The following is a 23,698-nucleotide window of genomic DNA, read 5'->3' as shown; positions in this document are numbered from 1 at the left end:
GAGGATATTGAGAATAGCAAAAAGTAGGAAAAGTACGTTCTGGGAAAGGCTCCACATTTACTTTCTGTACTTTCCCCACTTTTTGGTGAATTGGCCCATTGTGATGCGTCTTGGTATATTTTGGCCCAACTGGAGCCCATCATGTTTAAAGAGAAAAAGTCACTGTTGAGCAGCTGCTGGGATGTTAGGACATTTTAGTAAAGTTTAGTTTGTAGAGTAAACAAATGTGCTATTTAAATATTTATTGTTACACCTTTGTGATGCCTTAGTAGTTTTGACCTTTCACACGTTTCTGTACCCCACTGACAGTGTCAATAAATCACAGTTACAAAATACAAAAGTAAAAGAAAAACAACTAAAACACAGATCACCATGTTAATCAGTAGCAGTTTGTCAGAAGAGGTTGCCTGATATTTAATAGTCTGTCTTCAAAAGCACAGCAAATGCTGCTGGAAGAAAAAAAACACTACATAGGGTTAATTATTTACTCATTCCTCATTTAACCTCTTACAAGGTTATCTGGGGTGCTGGAGCACCTCACCCACTCTAAGCCCCTGGGAAAACTTGAATAAGGAGATATGTAGTGTAACACAGTAAGCCAAATCCCATATAGAAAACGTGGGCAAGCCATCAATTAATAAGTGCAAAGCAGAGGCAAGGTTCTGGCTTGGGTCTAAGAGCCAGAGCATGAGCCAACAAAATATCTACCATGTAATACGTGCCACAAACGTCAAGTAACAATATGACAAAAGCTCTTCAAAATTCACGAAAGTGCATTTATTTAACCTAAGGCAGCATTTGATCATATCACTGCCTTGATTTGAATACATTAAAAGTGCAAGTTTCTAGCTACAAACATACAAACGTTCATGAACCATTCCATGCCTATTCTTTGATAAAAATGCCAGTAATGAACCAAAAGGTGAGTCATTTGTCATGGGCCCTTACAAAGAGCAACATTTTTAATATAGATGAGCAACATTATTATCTATTAAACCATATACAAGAGGTTTTTGCACAGCAAACGTCCTGAACTAATGTATGACGTGATGACAAAGAAAAATAAGCACTGACAATGCTGATACTTCTGGCTTTAAAGGAATGTTGTATGTTAATGTGATATTTATAAAGCACAAGGGAAACCCATGTATACTGAGGGACTAGGTGGTCTAAATATTTCTAAAGAATAAGGGTCCCTTGAGTGTAAGGCCCAAACAATGATTAAACACAGAGGTACAATGAGGTCTATGTCAGGTATCCAAATGGACAATTTCATGCATTTATTAAATCAATAATAAGAACCATTGCAGTGAGGAAACAACCACAGGAGAGGTCATTAAAACTTCTACACTCAGGCATTTTGCATGTGACATAAATGTAGACACAATGGTAAAGTTACAAACTGTAAGTACGCATACTAATATCTACAGATAAACAATTACGCAATTCGAGTCAAGGTACTATAGTCGACGAAATTCAATGCCAGTGCTTCAAAGAGCAATGGAAAATCTTGACACAGACATGGTCCAGAATAAAGCTGGGCAACAAGAATAACCTTTCCAGGGCCATTTCTAAGGTACTGTGGGACTCCCACTTTGACGACGGTGAAGGATTCAATCATGTGAATCTTTGAAAGATCCAATACTGGATAAGCAACGATTCCTGAACACCACCCACAAATACTCACTAAGGAACGGTTTGACAACCAGCATCAAGAACACCAAAATCATGAACTGTTCTAAAAGAACGAGTGGGAAAATCAGTTGGTTCCTTGATTCTGCAAAGGTTGAAGAAGTCATTGATTGGAAATATCTTGGTCTTACATTCAACAACAAAAGAACCTTTAAGCCGCAAAGGGATGAAATAAAAAGAAAATGCCTTGCCCTGGCAGCAGGTCTCTGGATACTACTAAGGAATCTGAATGGGCCATCGCACACCCCCATTTTAGAAATTGCTAGGGTGAAGATATTTCCAGCTCTCATGCAGAAGTGAAGCCCTTTTAGGGAGGCCCTCAACCACTCTGCAAAACACTGTACCAAAATCTACAGGGTAACATTTCATCTACCCAGATATACTTTAGCCGCCTAGATCAGGCTAGAATTTGGTCTAGCCAAACAATCAATAGCTAGAAAAGCTGCATTCACCATTGTGTGCTAAAGGCTCCAATATGGGGAATGGAACACATTAAATCATAACGTCTGGCTGGAAATCAATAAGCCCAACTCAGCAGCCAGGAAATAGCTCAAAGATTTTATTAACCTGCACGGACTAGCTCAACTATGGTCCACAATGCCAACTATTGAGTATGTTCAAAGTTCAACTAGTAAAATGTTGAGGTGAACTCATCCCTAGAGGATAAGGCCTCTCTAGAGAAGCGTGCCCAAGCATGGATGGTACTAAACAGCAACACATTGTTAAAATCACAACCATACTTTGGTGAAGCTTCAGCAGCAGGATAAAGAGAACCTCCCTAAAACATCACTGTGCATTCCTCCCTACCAACGTGCACACACCACCCTGGCTAAGGGCAGAAGGGGAAGCTCCATGTAGGCTGTGCAGCCAACCATAAGATGCAATTCACACTTTCTGCCTCTGCAGGTCCAGTCTAAATCTGTGCCACCACTGGCTCAGGACCTTCAGGAATCAGGCCAGGGTTGATTAGAGCAGACAATCAATAATAGCACGCTTAAACTCTGGGGATCCTCGAGCATTCTCTCAAACAGTAAAATATCTACAGGGAGTTGATCAAGTCTTAAAGAAAGTACCATACCAGGGATAGGTGGGATAAGGGCAAAGTATCACCCTCACTAATCGTGCATTAGATCTGAATCCCCGGTTTACTTGCTGTACTTCAATCACCATTTGCGCATGTCTCCTTGCGTAAAGCACTTTCTCTAGTGGACATGACTTGTTCGAATCTCAGGAAGAGCTAATCGTTAAACCCCTCAGACATCTTAAGGCCCATCAGGCTTATTTGTACAGAAAACAACTTGATTCTTTAGCTGGGATATCAAGCTATGCATTCAGAAATCTTTCTGTCGCTCTATGCAAAGAGGTTTTATTGTTTTAATGATTTTTATCTATCGCTGTATTCTAAATTGGAATGATTTTAATTAATCTAACAATAAAGTTTACTGCTGCCACTACACTGGTCTATAGGACGAGGAACCATGGCTTTACTTTCAAGCAGGAAGACAAGTGTTTGATAAATGAAGGGTAGCCATAATTCATCTGCAGACCTCGGATGACTGATGTAGTGGGATGCTTATGTATGATGTAGATACCTTGGTGACTATCCTAAAACTACATACACAATGCCACCTGGACATGTTACCCTTTTTATTTTTAAATTTGCTGCTGCTTTATCAAAACCATACAAACATCCAAGGAAAAAATGAATAGCAATCCATACTCCAAATTGTTATACATTAAGCCACCAATTAGAAGATGCAATATACAATCAATATATGTAATTAAAAACAACACATTTGAGGTAAAAAGTGATTTAGGACATTTCACATGATACGCTAAGAGCGAGTGAATATCAGTCAGAACCAATAATGCATTTTCTACAGCTTTACCATGCAGGTACAGTTTACAAGAATGCACAATGTTTTCCTAGAGCAGAGCTTAGCAGAGCCATAAGGCATCCGCTTGTGTGTGGAGATCATCCTCGTCCCATTTTTCTGACGGAGGCGCTAAAGGAAAGCATTTCTTGCACCACTGTTTTTTCACATATCTAGATGCTGGTCAATGTTTGCTATTTTTTGTTGTTTCGATTCTACTTGAAAACTGTGGGGCAACATGTGTGAAGCAAGAAAGCTATACATGTCTGGATATTTGGGTTGATTGTGTGAAGTTTCCCAATCAAACTAAACAATGACTTAATAAAATAGTGAATAGAAATGTGAAAAGGAAAAATTGGCGACAAGATTTATATCTGTATTTTTTTGCACTAAAGCCTGACCTACTAGACTAACGTACCATTACATTCAACCTTCCTGTCAAAGTTGTACATTTTTATAGCTTTTGTACTTTGCCTAATGGAATGCTCTATCAACCCCAGGGATTATTGAAAACTAGAGAATCAAGTGAATCCGAGTAGTGTGGTTTGTGTGGGTTGCACCCATTTTCCTTACACAGAATGCCCTCCAAAGGCAAACTATGGCTAGACAAAGTACAATGACCTCTCGATTAACATTGGGGTTTTGTGCACTATTTGGCCTTCAGATGGGAGGACATCCAGCAATCACCACCGATATTACATTTCTGAAGACTGGAGACCCAGGCATGGCTTTCTAACTAGGTACTGGAAATAAAACAGAACATGCAGCCAAGGGAGTATATCAAAGGCTAGCACTCAAACTGCTCCCCCCGTTCCAGAAGAATCCCTGCTCCGGAATTGCAGAAAAACTGTGATCCCCCACCAGGAACTGTTTCTGGAAGGCGCTGGTGCCTCCCCACAGATTATGCTGCTTGTAGATGTACAGTGCAGTCGCATTTACAGAGCGCATGTCCTTTTGGGAGAAGTTCTGATTAGAAAGGGAGAGGCGGCACATGCCCCTTCCTCCTGAGAATGTGAGCCAAATATTATTTACTTAAATACAGATTTATTTTCTTTGACATTTTAAAACAGATGTGTCTCACTATGAAACACCTCATTTATAATGTTTGATAAAGCCAGCAGATAGTGGGAGGTACGCACTACAATGAATGTATTACTTTGGGCTTCTAAGAGAATCATTCATTTCATCATAGTTTCAACATGAATGTCCCCATAAGTAATCCGAACACATTATGTGAAGAGTTGCTTACCTCTGGTAATTTGTGTCTATGAAGAACTTTGCTGATAATTTCCAACACACTCAATTTGCAGATCATAAAGGCATCAAACACAGCATTCACACCCTACGAAAGATAATATTTGATTATTAGAAAAAAGTACTTTTATAAAACCAATTTGTTTAAAAACACATTCATAGCGGAACAACTTGGTTTGTGCATCAGCCTTATGGAGAAAATGGTAACGGATAGCATAATTTAAAGTGTGAGGTGCAGTATTGGTTTTATGCTTTGAATCTGGTTGCTGAATATTTTTCTATACTTAATATTCCCCTAGATTTCATTTAGCATCTCTTACCAAACTACTTTAAGGTCAGAACATATCACCAGGTAACCTGTGCCCAAATGAGGGAAAGAAGAAGCAGGAGAATCAAAATACATTGTATTCCTTTTTAAAGTTTATATAGCATGGACAAGACCCATAAGGGTGGCAGAGCGCTTTACAGAAGAAGAGGTACAATACATAAGCATTTAAGGATCCAGTATGGGACATTATACAAAGGCTAGGATTCAGTATGGTTGTGAAGACGAGCAAGAAAGTTGTTTCCTATGATTATGTTTAGGACAACGGGCAGGCCAAAAATTATAGAGAGAGGGAGTCTAAACATTTATTCAAGTCACTTCATTGGGCAGCAGTCGTCCAACATCGTGAAGCCACAGCCAATCCTTCTCAGGTTCTCCCCCCCCCCCACACTAAAGTTTGGAATGTGCTAATCTAGGCAGGAATCTAGTAGAGTTGCTGCCATTATCTTCAGTAACATGCAGGTGCACTGACACAATTTAATTGTTTGGCAACAGAATATCTTTTTCATTAACTGAAGTGAGGTGAATAGGAAATTAAATTAATGTTTAGTCATTTGTATACCCAACATGGCTGCAACCATTTTAGGACAATGTTGTAGTGTGTAGGAAGACCAACTAGTTGTTGTTCATATTAAGAGAAGAAACATGGTGGTCTGGTCTCCATGTACCCCACGAGAATGAAAGAACAAGCATATACACAACTTTTCAGAATATAAACGACTAGAACTCCACTATCTCCCCCAGAGAGTCAGTCTTTATGGTGCAAACCGCGGAACAAGTTGCAAACAATACAACACCTGGAAGAGAACATCATCAGAAATTAGGTGCGTTCAAGGACTTGTCACTTCCATCTCTGGCTTTCCACAGAAATGCTCTTGCTGCCTCTACCTGTCTCTACCTGTCTGATGGAACAAAGCTTTCCCCTTGTGATCCACTCTCAGTGTAGACAAGCAATGCGAGAACACCCATATTGTTCAACTCATTTTTGGCAGTAAACAGCTCCATTTTATGCCCATGAATCTCACGGCCCACAGTCAGGAAGAAAAGTACATGGTTACCTTTACTTCTATGCCCTTCATCCTAGGCCTAGTCATTAACTTTGAGGTAAACCTACCTCCTTGAGGCAGGAAAACTCCAAAAAATGCTGAAATATAAATTCTATCTATTGCGACTGGGTGCCATAAAGGGACTAGAAATCCTAGCACCTTCCTGTTTTACTTTTTGTCTCCGACTTAAAGCTTGGCAGAGGGGTTACTCCATCACAAATGTGACAGATATCCTGTCCATCGTATTACAATTCAATTATAGCCATTGGAACTTTTAATACAGCAGACGGATATCCATCACGTTTGTAACATAGTAACCCCTCTGCCAAACTCTAAATCAGGTCCAGAGATGGGACTCTAGGATATGAAGATTCTTGCTGGGCCTGGACCTCCAACTTTGGTTCCCATATTTTGTACTCTGCTGGGCTCCGGGCAAAAAGGGGCAACTTGGTAAATACTGTTTGAAGAGCTACGGAATTGATCCCCTCTTTCCAAAAAATGTTCAGGCATAATGGTAGGACTGAAAGGATGCAATTTTAAGGAGCTGAGTACGAAGCATTCCAATTGTTTAATTTTTCTTTTTTTTTCTTCCAACAATTGCAGTTGCACAAAGTGAAAAGCTGAACCATAGTTCATTCTTGGGGAACTGTGAATGCACTGACTCAGGCAGATATAACTTTCAGTTTGCTAGGCATGAGGTGTTTTCAAGATATTTAGCAATGGGAAACTGACAAGCAAGTGTGGTTGGCCAAGAACTGTCTCTGCCAAAAGTTTAGCAACTGTCCTGTTCCTAGCTCAGCATTTGCATAAATTACGTGCAACAGTCATTTATATGGAGTATGTCTACTTCTGCAGAGATAATATGGGAAAGTACTCTAGAAATTTGCATTACATGGAGAACTCTTACTTCCCTTATTCTTAACCTAGGTCTATGTAGAAAGTGTGTCTCTAGTTGGCAGAGGTTTGCACTCTGTCCAAGTAGGGACCACAATCCTAGTCAGGGCAAGTAAGATACACACTAATGTTTACCTGTGCTCACCTTCTGGTAGCTAGTCCAGAGTAGTCCGGCTAAACTAAAGAGCATATGTGTAAAGTATTTGAGCAAAGTTAGACCTGACAGTCTTAGGGTGGTCACCCCTAACTTTTTGCCTGCCTCCCTCCACTTTCTGGACACTGTTTTTGCTGGTTTTAGGGCTCTGTGCACTTTACCACTGCTAACCAGTGCTAAAGTGCACATGCTCTCTCCCTTAAAACATGGTGACATTGGTTTATAACCAATTGGCTTATTTAATCGACTTGTAAGTTCCTAGTAAAGTGCACTACATGTGCCTAGGGCCTGTAGATTAAATGCTACTTGTGGGCCTGCAGCACTAATTGTGCCACCCACCTAAGTAGCCCCTTAACCTGCCATTGCAAGGCCTGTGTGTGCAGTATTACTGCCAGTTCGACTTGGCATTTAAAAGTACCTGCCAAGCCTTAAACTCCCCTTTTTCTACATACAAGTCACCCCTGAGGTAGGTCCTAGGTAAACCATAGGGCAAGGCGCTATATAGATAAAAGGATGGACATGTACCTATGTAGTTTATATGCCCTGGTAGTGTAAAACGCCTAAATTCGTTTTACACTGCTGTGAGGCCTGCTCCTTGCATAGGCTAACTTTAGGGCTACCCTCATATACTGTTTGAGTGGTAGATTCTGATCTGAAAGGAGTAACAAGGTCATATTTAGTATTGCCAGAATGGTAGTACAAAATCCTGCTGAGTGGTGAAGCTGGATTTAATTTTACTGTTTAAGAAATGCCACTTTTAGAAAGTGAGCATTTCTCTGCACTTAAATCCTTCTGTGCCTTACAATCCACGTCTGGCTAGGTTTAGTTGACAGTTCTCTTGGGCATTCACTCAGACAACTGCAAAAACAGGATGCTCAGTCACACTTGCATACATCTGCATATCAAATGGGTCTTCCTGGGCTGGGAGGGTGGAGGGCCTGACACATGTCAAAGGACAGTAGCCTGTCCTCACACAAATGTCTGCCACACACCCCTACTGGGACCCTGCAAGACAGGATGGAACTGCAAGGGGGTTTTGTGCACTTCCAAGCCACTCTTTGAAGTCTCCCCAACTTCAAAGGCACATTTGGGTATTTAAGCAGGGTCTCTGACCCTACCAACTCAGAGACTTCTGGACAAGATACCACTGGAGAAGAAACCCTGAACCAGAACCTGCAACCTGCCAAGAGGAACTGCCTGGCTGCCCAAATGACTCACCTGACTGCTTTTCTGCAAAGGACTGCTGCCCTGCTGTTGTCCTTGCTGCCTTGCTGCCCTCTGGTTCTCCTGAGAAGTGCTCTCCAAGGGCTTGGATACAGCTTGCCTCCTCTCCTGTTCCTTGAAGTCTCAGGACCAAAAAGACTTCATCCCTGCGAGGAGAATCGACGAAGCGCCTGCCGGGTGATAGAAATTTCCACGCATCACCCACTGGATCGACGCAGCCCCTGTGCCTTCGTCCTATCCTGTGCCCAGGATTTCTCCGCATCGTCCACAGGGCGTCTGAAAACCCTGTAACCTGAAGAGGATCCCAGTCTATGTGCCAAAAATCGACGTAAAGCCTGCCCTGCGTGAATACTCAATGACGCATCGTCTGTGTGCACCGGAAAAATCTACGCACACCTCCCTGTTTTCCATGCATCTCCTCCTCTGCTGCCCCTTGTGGAGAATTTGAACGCAAACCAGGTACTTTGTGCTTGCAAGAGACATTTGTTACTTTTTAAAGACTAAAGACTTCTTTTATCTTTTCTTACAGTGATAATTCAAAGTGTACTTATCAAATCTTAATCATTTTGACCTGCATTTAACCAGATAAATATTATATATTTTTCTACACACTGAGTTGTGTATTTTTGTGGTGTTATACTGTGTTATTGCATGAATTATTGCACAAATACACATTGCCGTCTAAGTTACGCCTGACTTCTCAGTGCCAAGCTACCAGAGGGTGGGCACAGGATAATTTGGATTGTGTGTGACTTACCCTGACTAGAGTGAGGGTCCCTGCTTGGACATTGAGTAACCTGACTGCCAACCAGAGACCCCATTTCTAACAAGCAAACACACAGTAACACAGTGAAAACACCACAAACGGACTCCACACCAGTTTAGAAAAATAGACAATATTTATCTGAGTCAAGGAAGATGAAAACAACAAAATTCCAACATATACAAGTCAAGTTATGAATTTTTAATGATTAAATGAAAATGCAATGCTTAGAAGTCAACAGCTTCAAGTGGCGCTGGACCGGGACAAATCCAAAAGTTCAGTATGACCACGATGGAGACAGGCTGGTTACATGAGTCACGGAGACCCTCTGACAGTACCTTGGTTGCGTCAATGCTCAGGGACGATGAGTTGATCCAAAGGAGGGGATGCATCGCTATTGCAGGTGATGCGTCATTTCCTGATCTGGCAACACCGTTGGTGTGCCAATTTCTAGAAGGGATGTGCACCGGTTCTAATGCGTTGGAGCTGCATTGGTCAAGAAGCGGCTGCGCTGTAAGTCAGAATTGTTGCATCGCGCAGTAGGTGAGAGGTGCCCGTTGCTTTGGTGCAGGCAGTGGCAATGTGCCTTTTCTGCAGCGGGATGCGCCGGTTCTAACTGACGCATCATGTTCGATACATCGGTAACAATTCATGCTCCGGTGTCGATGTGTTTGTTTCTTGATTTGCAGCACCATACTCACATCCAAGGGAGAGGGACTGGATTTGGCACCACTTGGCAGAGCAGGACTCACAGCAGAGAAGTCCAGGTGCTGGTAGCAAGATGCAGGTGAAGTCTTTGATGTCCCTGAGACTTCAGAAACAGAAGGCAAGCTCAGTAAGGGCCCCTGGAGAAGCTTTAGATTGCAGAATGTGGAGAGTTAGGTCCAGTCCTCTCACTGCCAGGCAAGACGCAGCAGGCCAACACAGCAGAGCAAACAGAAAAGAAGCAGTCCCTCTTGGCAGCACAGCAGTCCTTCATTATAGAATGTACTCAGTCCAGAAGTGTTCTGAGTATATGGTGTCAGAGGTCGAGTACTTATATCTAAAAAGGCCTTTGATATAGGGGTGATTTCAAAGGAACTGGATCCCTTTCAATCCAACCCTGGCTCCAGACTACCATAAGGGGTAAAAGCAGCCCTTTATGTGAGGGCAAGACATAACTTATTCAGATTTAAGTGTGAACTACCTCTCCTTCTCCCTGCACTTGAAGACCATCAGTACTGAGATGAATGCAGATGTATCCACTGTCACACCAAGCCCTTTCCTTTTTGTGGCTTTCTAGAGAGAATGCACAAGTATAACTGCCACCTAAACCCAGACGTGTATTCAGAGACAGGCTAAGGCACAGAATGGTTAAAGTAAGAAAATTCCAACTTTCTAAAAGTGGCATTTTCAGATCTGCAATCTGAAAACAACTTTCCGAAATATGGGTTTTTAAACAGAGTCCATAGACACCGAATTCCATTTTTCTATATGTTTTACGGTGACCCAATGTTAGCTTATGGGAGATACAGTCCTTGGAATAGTTAAAAGCAAATTTAAGAGTTTTCTATTTTTTTTTTTTTACTATCGGGACATGCTAAACTTATACATACATGTCCATTTTCTTAAATACACTGCACACTGCTCTTGGGACTAACCAGGGACTACCTTAGGGGTAACTCACATGTGATAAAAAGAAAGGTTTGGGTCTGGCAAGTGGGTACATTTGCCAGGTCGAAATGGCAGTTTAAAACTGCACACACTGGCTATTATGCTGTGGCAGGAATGAGACATGTTTGAAAGGCTACTGTGGTGGGTGGCACAATCAGTGTTGCGGGCGCACTTGTAGCAATTGATTTACAGGCCCTGGGGCACAGACAATGCACTTTACTAGGAACTTACCAGTAAATCAAATATGCCAATCATGGAGAGACCCAATGACACAGAGCACATGCATGTTAGCACTGTTCAGCAGTGAAAAAGTGCCCGGAGTCCTAAAGCCAGCAAAAACAAAGTTCACCACACAATCGAAACAAAAGGTCAGAAAGCAAAAAGTCAGGGGAAACCACGTCAAAGATGTCAGATCTAAAAGTGTTCCACTCCTGAAAGGAAACACAGAAGGGAATGGGAGGAGAAAGATTGAGAAGAATGATGGTGGAAACAATTGCTTCAATCAGTGCTGTCAAAAGGAGGCTTCTCTCATGCAGGACTGTGAAATTCCTCACAGGCAAACAGCTGGATTGGTCCAGTTCAAGGAAGAAACTGATGCCCTTCCTAGGGAACAAAGAGACAAATATATTGGAAGAGGTATGTTGCCTGTAATTTTGACTTTTATCTACTAGAATATGTGATTTTCAGTACCTCTACTGGAAAACCTTGCTACATCAGTTTCAGTACTCTCCACAGATTAACCTTCAAATTCATGTCCATGCCATGGATGTAGTCTTAAGTGAACGGAAGAAGGATCCAAACAAGGTTAACCTTTAAGGTATCCTTAAATGATGTATTCGCTATTTTTTTTTCTAAATCATTGCCTTGGCCACAGTTTTGTAAAAATTAATAACAAAATCCTATTCCCTGGCTTCTTTCAAACACACTTTTCAGCTTTGCTAGTAAATGCCAGAACCATCGTGCCTTCCCCACCTCCCCCCCCACTATAGTAACCATTCTTCTGGCTACCATGAGTTAGCCACACAAAAAATTGGAAATTTGAATGAGCCCATAATTTTCTTATCTTGTAATTTCATTAAGAGTGAGAGAAGAGAAAGTCGGCACGCTGTCTACCAGTCTGGTATAGCTGAGGATAGACAAAATTTGAAAACAGCTTAAACAAACACTATGCGTTTCTTGTAAAAATATTTACAAGAGACTTAGATCCAATAACTTTTGGCATTTAGGGGTTTTCAAGGAGCACCATATACCTGGGATATATCGGCTAAAGCTAACATAATATTCTATAGTGAATTATCATACACACAGCCCTCTAGTAACAGGGAGCACCTCCTACAATAATGAGCAAAAGCAGTCACATAAGCGCATCCCTTTTGCTTAGATAAGATAAGATACTCTAAGGCCAGTGTAGGGTAGTTACAGTTCAAGATAAAACTGCGTATCATATAATTTAGGGAGAAGGCTTCATGTATTTCATAATTAGTTAATTTTTCATAATTTAGGGCATATAATGCATTGAAATCCTGCATAACAAAAATCCCTACATAACTTTTCAGGTTCAACAACCATCCAGCTTTAGCTGCCCTGGGGGGAATATCGCTTGAGCAATTAATTAATATAGGTTCATTTTTTAGCATTTCATTTTATAACCCACTATATGAAAAAACTGCTAAATTTGCCCCAGACTGTTGAAATAGTATTCTTATCTGCCTTAAAAAATAAATTAATCTTCTGCAAATAATTCTATTTTGGGGATAGAGTTTATTGGCCAACGGATATTTGGGCTTCAGTGATTTGCACTAGCAAGTGACTCAATGAATAGAGCGAACATAAGGAACATAGGACACCTCTGTCTTGTTCCTCTTGAAATCTGGATTGACCCAGACAGAGAAGCTAAGCTTTATATATGCAGATCATTAATTAACTTGATATTCTGGGTTGGTATTCAAATGTTTCGAAAATAACAAATAAGGAATCCCAGCTTAACAAGTCAAAGGCCATTCCAGCATCTAACAAGACTACTACTGCCAGAATACTCTTATTTTCTGCAGAAAAAACATTTATTGCCTACACCAAAAAATTGGTACTATGATATAGTTGTCTCCCTAGGCCAGAACCATTCTGATCTTCCTTTATTAATAGCAGCTGTTTTGGCCATTGTATTGCTATGGCTTTCTCGAATATCTCATAACTGACATTTAATAATTTGATTGGTTACTGCTTTCTCTATTTTTAAAAAGCGAGCAATTTTTCCTTTAAAAAAAAAAAAAAAGATGAAGGTGGAGTGCACATTTAATCATACCGCTCAACACTGAGGCTTATATGGAGGACAGAGACTTTGAAATTTTCTTATAATACCAAAGGAATACCATCCTCCCCATCCGCCTTACCACTAAGTATCATTTAGTAACTCTTTCATTACCGCTTCTTTAATAGCAAAAGAAGCTATGACCTACATTGCGTCCATCTTGTCTAGTTTTGGGAGAACTATCTCAGAGAGATATATCACTTCTCTAAACTTTTTGATTTTCAGTATATTTTTTTGGTAGTATTCAAATATTTTTTGTAGAATCTCCACCAACTTGAAGACTTCATTTTTAGCCAGAGGATTTAGTGTAGTATTAATTCTATTCTTATGATTTTTAACTTTAGCAGAGCACTCCAACATTTTCCTTTATCATCCCATTTTTGATTCAGCACTTTGAATTTCAGCCGTTCCTGTCTATAATGATAATCTTGTATTTACGATTTGGCTGCTACTCAATTTTTCCTATCAGCTTAAAGTTTAGATAACAGAAAAAAAAAATGTGAATATTTTATTTTTCTGACTTGCTGAGTGTATCCCTCCTGCCCCTACTTAGGTTAAAAATAGCATATCATTTTACCTGCTAGGGTTGCTTTAAAGGTATCCCATACAACATTCTCTACTGCTGACCCTTTATTGATTACAAAACTATTCTTAGTAAAATTATTGATGTCCCTTACATAATCTTCATCATTACGTAGTTTATTTAGGAGGCACTAAGATCTTACTTGAATATAAGATGTTACCGGAACTTGCATGACAACTGCCATGTGGTACGAAAATCCATTATGAACTGTTGTCATACTCTTTTTTTTTTTATATTGAGAAAGTTACTAAAAAATACCCAATTCTTGCAACCTTTTTTAATCTTGAGGAGACACATGTATCTCCATCTACTCCTAGGTTTAAGGATCTCCAGAGTTCTGTAACACTTAGTTCTGATTCAAAGTGCTTAAATCAATCAACTATTTTGGAATAATCATTCTTTCTATTTTGGAGTGAGCTATCAAACTTAGAATTTTGCACAAAATGAAAGCCCCCCAAAAATCATTAAACCTTTTACCATTGATGTTACTAGTAACTCATTTAGAGGGTTGGGATATTCTGGCAACTAAAACGGACTATTATATATGTTTTCTTTTGCAAAATGATACTGACCCATCCCCATCTTTATATGTACCAACAGATACGATTTCCATACCTGACTTTCTGTATATTAATGTTACAACCACTCTATGACTTACTTCTGTTGAACTAAATAGCTTATAGCTGGCCCATTCTTTAAACATTTCTGTATTGCTTATCCTATATGCCGTCCAATTACTTTCTTGAAGAAAAATAATAGAAGACTTATGATTTAAGATTCATGATTGAACAGCATTCTCCTTCTGAAAATTATTCAATCTGCATTAAGTAAACAATTTTAATATTCATTATTTCTTTTTCTTTTTTCTGCTCTGATATTGCCATATGTTGGCTGTTTATATACTTACACCATATACTGTTTACAATAAAGTAGCTTCAGATTTTAAGGTTGCTAATTTCATCATATTTTTTTAAATTCTCACTTTTCTGTTATAGATCCGCAACTCTTCAATATCTGTTTGTTATGCTTCCCCCCTTGGACCTCGCAGTCACCCTTACCAAGCAGTCAACCACTTGCTCCACTTACCCCTTACATCGGCTCAAAGGTATAAATAGCTTTTACCGCATTCGGAGGCTTGTCTAGTGCTTTTGGGAGACTTAGTTTGCACTGTTTAGATCCCAATCCAGATACCATGCTTACACTAAATTCCTTGTGCCTTTCAAAATATCACAAATCAAAGACAGACTGAAATACATTTCTAAAACCATTCCTGAACCAATAACAGATTACCTTCTTGTGTAAGATCTTTAGGACATCTGACTATTATATAGTATTGTTTGCATATCTAGTTAGACTTTGTACTGCTCCTGAACCTACGTGTAGACAGTTGTTTTGCCATTAACAGTACTTTTCAGCTTGCGGAATTATATTCACTTGAATTCCCTGTTTGAGAAATTTTGGATTTCACTGTTTTTTCCACATTCCACTGACATATCAGAAACAACTCTGAGGTTGAATTTTCTTCATCTTTAAATGTATTTTCTTAATGGCTTGTAGAGTATTTTTTCTATGATTCAGTTGTCTGCAAAGTAACTAGAATCATCTGTGATCTCACAGTACTCTGAGAAGAAATAAACAATGGTACCCTATGGGCTATATCTATGGTCAAATCTCCAAAAAATTCAGGAAGGATGGAATCTTAAATGAGTGATGTTATTAGATCCATCCAATTAACACCCTTTTCTGCATTTGCCTGGATGCTCACAATCTTAAATTGGAACTACTGGTCCGATTCTCTAATCTCAGATTTTTCTTTAATCCATGTAACTAAATTTTTAAAAATTTGCTTTAATGAAGTTACTCTCCATCTGAGCCAAATTATCAACTTGTTCAATCTTAGAGCTTAGTAATAAAGTGGTTTCAGATTGTGCTAAGTTGACATCTTTTACTTATTTCAATTTTAGATTTAGCATCCCAAAAGAGATTCCCAATTCTCATTGGTTTGAGTCTGCATTTGCGCCTCTAACATCTCATTGTCCTGATCTTATTCCTCCTTCCAAGGTCATTAGATCAGGCTCATCTCTGTGCGGGGAACTAGCATGAGCGTTTACTTTGAGCTCTTGGCTACTTTCTTGAGGATCACATCTTGACCCCCTAGGGATAAAACTACCAGAAAAACGGAGGAAAAATATAAACAGATTTAATGATTGCTCTTTAAGGGGAACAAACATTAGGCTGATGCACTTTTATAGCAGATGGATGCCAATTAAACTCCTTAACCTTTGATTAAAATTAGACTCAGGGAGAACCCAGAGGTCAGAATGAATCCAAGGGCGATTGGTTACATATAAGATCATATCTAGAATTACGAATGTATTAGAAGAATATTTTTAAAAAAATATCAAATTTACTGGGGAGAGCTAAGAGTCCTGCTTGACTCTGGTTAGCTGCCCACCTAATTTAGCTGTGCTCTCAACAGAACAAAGCACATTAACATGCCAAGATTGATGATAACAGGTAAATGGAAGTAGTTATCTCTCTCTTGTAGTCAGAAGGGGTAAATCAAATGTCCACAGTGGAAGGGCAAGACACAATACATACGGAGTGTATGGGGGCAATTCAACCTTTTCTATAATGAGAGCTACTTATGTTCAATGAAAATCCTTGCAAGCTACTATTATTGGAGATATTATAGTAATCACTTTAGATAAGATTATGTTAGTGGCCAGCATATGCAAGATTACCAGCAGTGATCACCTCAGTGAATCCGACAGAGTTGCCAGCAGTACTGTAAACAAATGCTATGTTAATTCAGAACGCCTCCACATGGGTAATATATGACAGCCATAGCTGAAATCCCCAACCACCAGGTCAATAATATTAGTAACAAGTCTACCTAAAACCATTTGATTTTTATCACTCAAACATTGGCTTTAAATACATTTTGGGACTCCACCCATGAGAAAGCAGAGAGCTACAACATAAGAGTAATATCATTAATATTGTTAAAGTTTTTACGTTTGACTGTATGCATGAGTACAAGTATTGTTTGTAATGAATTTGAAGGATTTCATTAAGGTTAAATACGTGGTGATTATACACGTCTGTCTTTGATAGCAACATCCTTGCAAAACAGAGGTTTAAAAAAAAAAAAAGAAAAAAAGAGATTAACCTTCCCAGAGATTCATGGGCAAATTATATACTCTGAAAGACATGGAAGCAAAATGAGCAGTTTCTGGCGCTGTTGATTCTTTGGTTGGTAGTTAGGGGTATATGCATGCATGTCGGATAATGCCATTCGCTAAGACTCAATGGATTAAAAGGTTGATTTTTTAATTGAAAAAAAAAACATATGTTCTCTGTGCCATTTAGTAATACGAGCTGACAGCTTAGGAACTTATAGATCTCAAATGTTGATTTTAAACCATGATAGTCTGTTCAAGGCAAGAGAGGTGGAGAGCATTCCTTTCCTCCTTCTACAGTGAATAGAGAGGCAGTTCGAATTATTATCTGATCTGTCATTTGAGGTTGTACGATCATGCACTGGCAGGCAAGGGGTGGCATCCACTTGTAGAAATTGCTACTGAAGGACTAGCATACTGTTTGCATTCTTATGACAGGATTAGAAGAGAGAATGCATATTTTCTGTAAAGAAAATAAGCACCCTTCTTCTTTCAGATATTAGCAATAACTACTTGTAGCAAGCTAAGAGAGAAGACCACAATTCCGGTGTTTGTTAAGGCAGTAGCAACAATCATCCCAGTCCCAAATGGAGCATGGGAAAAGTTTTGTCTGTTATTCCTCACAAAAAACAATCTCACCGGGAAAACAGCCATATAGCTGTTCATGCTTATAGACAGGCGTACTGGCAAGAGGTCAGATGCAACACTTCATGAGAATAGGAAAAGCTTTAGATTCTTGTTTGCTTTAGAAGGTTCAACTCTCCCAACAGACTCACAAATCAGGCAGACACCTTGGCCACATGCTCAAAAAAAAGGACTGCCTTTTCTATGACTCAAATGAAGTGATTTCAGTACTAGCAGAAAAGAGAGGGACAGTTTTTGACATTCTGTTCGGTCTGAGATCAGCTCCCTGGACCTTCACAAAATAGTAGCTCTGACAGTGACTTTGCTTTATCCTTAGGGTTTAATACACATGATTGGTTTCTTCATGCACCTTCAAGATCTCATACCTTGGAAGGTCTGAAAGTGATATAAGCATGCCTAAGAACCCATGGTTTTCTTTTCAATAGAAGAAATGCCAGCTACCTCCATCCCAAGAACTAGTGTTTATAGAAGCTAGCTTTCAACAAGGTTTGCCTTCCCAGACCCTGAGCAATTAAGACTAGGCAACTGGGATCATCCCAGTTACAATTAACCCAAGATTCAGCACAACTGTGGTTAAAGGCGTGGCACATATATCATCATGCATCTTCACAGTTCCTGAATTCATCTTCATCCCACATCCATTTCTAGCACAACTGCATTCTCATTCGGTTCCGGCCTGTTAGGGTTTCAAGGTTGTCTTTCCAGTTTCAGCCGAGTTAAAACAATGTCTAAGGTGGTGGTAGAATTCATAGAAACAAGCTGGGATCTTCATCTTCCCCCCGGAAATCAACTAATTTTTACAATTACTGCAAGCTCCATTGAATGAGAAGCCATACTGGAGGAACTAGGTGGTGTGTGCCTAGCCCTGCCTATGGTAGGTTGGTTAATTGAAAAGTCAGGTCTTCAGCTTCTTATGGAATTCAAGAAGAGAAAAGGAGGCCCTTTGTGGTAAGAGGCCATTCCATGCTTTGGGAGTAATGTAAGAGAACACCAGTCTTCCTGATCTGGTTCTGTGTATACGTGGGTTGTGTGTGAGTAGGAGCCGTGTGGAGCGGAGGTGCCAGGGTGGTTTGAGGAAGAAGATGAGACTATTCAAGTAGGTGGGTCTTTGAGTTGTATAGTGACTTGAATGTGTGTGAGGACTTTGAAATGAGCATGGTTGAATATCAGGAGCCAGTGGAGTTCCCTGAGGTATGGTGTTACGAGTTTGGTGTGGGACGCTGCAAATGAGTCTGGCTGCTGAGTTCTGGATGGTTTGTAGTCTTCTAGTGAGTTACATGGTAAACCCGGCATAAAGGGTTTTTGCGTAGTCAAACTTGCTGGTGACTAGGGCGTGAGTGACAGTTTTTCTAGTGTTGCTTGTGAGCTATTTGAAGATCTTCCTCAGCATCTTCAGAATGCAGAAGAAGGATACAGTGATGGTGCTTGTAGTGTCATGTCCAGTTTGCTGTCAAGATTATTCCAAGGTTCCTGTCATTGCTTCTGGGGGAGTGTGTGAGTCCGAGTTCAACCAGCCACTAGTTGGAGTCCCATGGTAAGATCCTCTTGCTGAAGATCACTACTTCTGTTTTGTCACTGTTGAGCTTAAGAGAGATGGCTTTCATCCAGTTAGAGAATTCAGCCATGTCGGTAGTGAACTTGTTTCTTGTGCTGGGGTCTTCTCTGAGAGGGGAGAGTATAAGTAGCTTGTTGAGGGTGCAGGAGAGGATTTTGATGTTGTGTTTGCAGATGACCTTGGCCAGAGGGATCATGTATGCATTGTCAAGGATCGTGTGGATGTCGTTTGTGGTGGCAAGGAGTGCTGTTTTTCTACTTTGGTTGGGCTTGAAACTGGACTATGTGATTTCGAGGAGCTGGTAGTTGCTGAGGTGGTCTGTAATGAGCGGTTAATTAATATCAACCTATAGACTCAGGGGCGTTGGTCTCTACTACAGAATCTACACTCATCCAACTGGGGAGAACTAATAGCAGTGTTTAGAGCTCTAAAATAGTTTTGTGTTTAAGTTCAGGGAAAACATGCCTCTACTAAGAATTACACCACAGAAGGTCTAATACAGGGGTGTGTTTTGCCCCCCTACTCTTCAATATATACAACAGTGGGCTACAGTGATCATTGTGCCACTCACTAAAGTAGCGCTGTAAAACATGCATACAGGCCTGCCCCTGCAGTCTGTGTGCAGTTTTAAACTGCCATTTCAACCTGGCGAAATAAACCTTTTGTCAGGCCTAAATCTTCCTTTTTAGGTCTCACCTGCACAGTGCTTGCGCTTGTGAAATATCTTGTAATGGAAAAAAATTCTTAAAAGGGGCTTAGAGACTGCCCATTACTTATCTTTACTTACCACTGATTGGCTCCCATGTTGGTCTCTGTTTCTTGCTTCTTATTGGGCAGCACCTCTTCCTCGTCTCCGGCTTCCTCCTGGGGCTTTGTGTGTGCCTCTGCTGTGGAGCCTGGACCAAGCACTGCTTTTTGTCTGTGCACACACACCTGCAGAGGTACTTGTTTTTTATTTTGTAGTGTGGCACTCGAGTGCTTCGTTTTACAGGTTATTTCTGCCTGTCCTGCCCAACCCTGCTTGCATTCGTTGCTGCTTGCCCTATTCCCCTCCCTTACTACCTTCCTCCTATCGATGCTTGTCCCCTCTGATCGTGTGGCTTGCCCCGTCCACGAATCCCCTTCGCCCCTAACGTCATCACTGCTTTTCCCTTTGATGCTTGCAGCTCCCCGTAGCCGCCTCTGACTGTCCTTTATTCTTACTATTTTTGCGCCTTTCTCATAAAGTCATCAAAATCTGTCCGCCTATGCACTTTCTCCATTTTTAAGCGCTTTAGTTAACTGTACAGCACTACGCTCTTACTTTTGCTGTCTCTGCTTGCCCATCCCACCCTGCCCACATTTGTTGCTGCTTGCCCTGTTCCCAATCACTATCTCCCTCTTCTCGCTGCCTGCCTCCTTTGACCTCATGATTTGCCCTGTCCACCTATCACCCTCCCCAAGTTCATCACTGCTTTACCCTTTGTTGTTTGTAGTTCCCCCCATAGCCATATCCTACCTTTCCCCTCCCACGTCCTTGTTGTTTGCCCTGTCCCTCCCACCCCCTTGTGTCCTTTTTTACTCCTCCCCATCCCTGCCTCTGAACATAGCGCTTCGCTTTTATTACTGTAAGCCAGCTTGATTAACAAAGCCAAATAGTGTGCGCAGGTACGAGCTGCTGCTCAACATGGCTTAAAGTAAATTTTAAAAAAGCGCTATAGTGTGGTCAACACTGGCCGTGCCATAGTGTATTTTATTTAGACAGAGCCATGCTCGCACTGCAGTGCAACATCTTTAAAACACTGGCAACGCCAATAGGTCTCTCATAGGTGAAACCTTTTGGCTTTGCCAAATAAATGTTTGTTAATACTTAAAAGCCACCCACATGCTAGTCCATAAAAGGTCACAGGGAAGTGTGCATAGTATTTAAAAATTCAGACATGTATATTTATGTTTTACAAGCCTTAGCAGTGAAAAATGTCTAAAGTTATTTAAGGCTATCTCTCCCATTGATTATCAGTGAGTGGGTAACCCTATTACACTTAATAAATTAATAAGTGATAACTTCGGTTTGGGGACAGATAGAGAAATGTTGTTCACACTCAAATTGCAATTTAAAATCCTCTTTAATGTTAAGGTCGAATTTTAAGTTACTATTCTGAAAATGAAACTTTTAGAAAGTTAGCATTTCTTTGCTCAAACCAAATGTGCCTTTCTACCAGTGTCACATGACTTTGAACAGATCTCCTGTTGTGGATTGTGTTTTCTCTTCAGAACCTGACCCCAGGCCTGCCCTTGACTTTGTCACCCCATAAAGTTTGGAGCCAAGACCAAGGGAAGGCGAAGACCTAACCAAAGTAATTTTTTGGGGAGTGGGCCAGGGAATTCCCCCCACACAAAAGATGGGACCAGGGATAAGAACAGCATCTTCAGAAACTCTCGTAAGAACACTCCTGGACCGTAGAAGATTCAGAAGAAGGTCTACGCTGCTGTCTGAAGAAGGAAGATTGGACCCCTAGAAATGACTCCAAGGGTCAGCTGGCTGATCTTCTGTTTGAGCTACAGGGGCATAACAAGCTTCCAGAGGCCTCCGCACAACTGCTCAACTGACCAGCATCAACTGGACCTGTCTGTGCCCTGCTGCTGACCTCTGCTGGAGTGAGTCCTGAACCCTCAAGCAGTGCCCTCCCCAGGATCACTGGCTGGCATCAGATGGTTCTCCTCCTGAAGAAAAGGTGAAGATACATATGTTTTGGGCTCCAAGCAAATGCAAAGGGATCTCTTCACGCCAGGAAACTACCACCGAAGCTAGTAGGACCTGCACTTAGCGCCAACAGAGACTGTCTGCAACAATCACCAATGCAATTCCCCAGCAAGACCTGCTATTTACACAAACAGTGACAGCCTGTATCAACTGCCAGTACGAATCTCCAGTGACGACTGGCTCTGTGCGTTACAACAGTGACTGACTGCAAAACTTATACTGCTCCCCTGGCTGACAATGACCTTGAAGCCCCCGCTAACGCAAACAGCAGCTCCTTGTGCAGCCTTGAGAAGGCAGCTATTCAGCAGGAAGTAGCTGGTCCCCTTAGCTGACCCACGCTCCATCGTGGTCGTCCTGAACTTGTGACTTTCCCTCCATCCGACGTGACTAGATGGCCACGAGTGGCACTTTGAGCTTCCTGGAGTTATTTTCACCTAAAATTTCAAAAACTCATATTTCCAGTTCTATTTGTTGGATTTTTGTCGTTTGGGTGTAATTTTATTTATTAACATTTACTCTATTTATCTAAATGGGTTTGGGATTGTTCTTGTGTTGTATTTTCACTTTAGCACTGTTTGAGTGCTGCATACATACTTCACAAATTGCCTTTAAGTTAAGCCTGACTGCTTTGTGCAGGCTACCAAAAGGTTAACATAGGTTCATTTACTGACTTTTATGGTTCACCCTTAGAAGCACTGTGATTATTATTTGATTAGGGCATCCACCCTCTCAAATTATAACACAAAATAAAACATTATGTGCTAACATCTACAGGCAGCTGTTCACACTTCTCACAAATACATTTCAGGCCCAGGTCCAGCTAGAATTTAGCCTGATAAGACAATATTTGGCACGTAAGGCAGCTTTCCATAACTTTTCTAACAAACTATGGGCAGCTGCCACGCAAACACTAAACAATTTTATTTGGTTGAAATTTATAAGTCTGGTTGTAATCATCCATGGCAAACATACTTACAATCAGTTCCAGAAACAATACAACTGGAACAGTTTTGTGGAGCACCAACGGGCAAAAATGTACTCAAAAGCTGTTAACATATTAGTGAAAAACATTTTGCATATGCAGGAGAAACTAGAACTATGAGAAAAAACCCATGCCTGAATGGTTAGTAATTCCTATGACTCCAGTCAGTTGTAGGAAGAAAGGCCTGAACACATACAGAGGACCTCAATAGACCTTTTTTGAGTTGAGGAGATTATATCTCGTTTCTCACAATGAGCACCCTATGTGGGCTTCCATGTAAAAGCTATTTAATATACAGAATTCTTCTCAAGGGCGAAATAAGGGCATAGTGCAGGTCATGAAAATTTTATGGAGGGAAAAGTGTAGCCCCACTGGAAAGCAAATGTTGCTACCTGAGGCTCAGTGAATCCCGGATTGGACATAAGATTCAGCTCAGTGTTAAGTTGATAGTGCTCACTGAAGACACAAAATGCCAAATCCCATGACACAGCCAAGCTAGTGATGGCAGAAGAAGGTTTCCTCTGCAGGCCATCCTTAAAATGATCACCCAGCAGCATCACATATCGTCTAGCTCATGCGACAAAATGGTGGGCCTAAGAACAAACAAAGAACTACTGGCACAGGAGACGCTAGTTCTACCTGCTGCCAAAGTGATGGCTCAGGAAATACTTGCAGGCAATCCCTTGGAACACACCAGAACACCACGTTTGAAGCCTGAACCAATAAGTCATCATCTTGGGAGAACTAAAGGAGAAGGTGGGCATGATTCAACCAGGTCTGAAATACTGCATTTAAGAAATAAGATGCAATATTGATGCGCT

The 23,698-nt window shown here is 40.8% G+C and overlaps 1 protein-coding gene across 1 annotated transcript in view; it reads right to left on the bottom strand.

Moving 5' to 3' along the window:
• The window catches only part of TMTC4 (transmembrane O-mannosyltransferase targeting cadherins 4), a 446,521-nt gene that overhangs the window by 260,032 nt on the left and 162,791 nt on the right, over positions 1–23,698 (bottom strand). The window contains exon 7 of the mRNA XM_069205065.1: positions 4,816–4,908. Coding sequence (XP_069061166.1) covers positions 4,816–4,908 — 93 coding nt within the window. The remainder of the gene's footprint in view (positions 1–4,815; positions 4,909–23,698) is intronic.

This window comes from Pleurodeles waltl, chromosome 8, assembly GCF_031143425.1.
Source record: "Pleurodeles waltl isolate 20211129_DDA chromosome 8, aPleWal1.hap1.20221129, whole genome shotgun sequence".
NCBI classification, from domain to species: domain Eukaryota; kingdom Metazoa; phylum Chordata; class Amphibia; order Caudata; family Salamandridae; genus Pleurodeles; species Pleurodeles waltl.
This window is presented reverse-complemented; position numbering and strand designations above follow the sequence as displayed.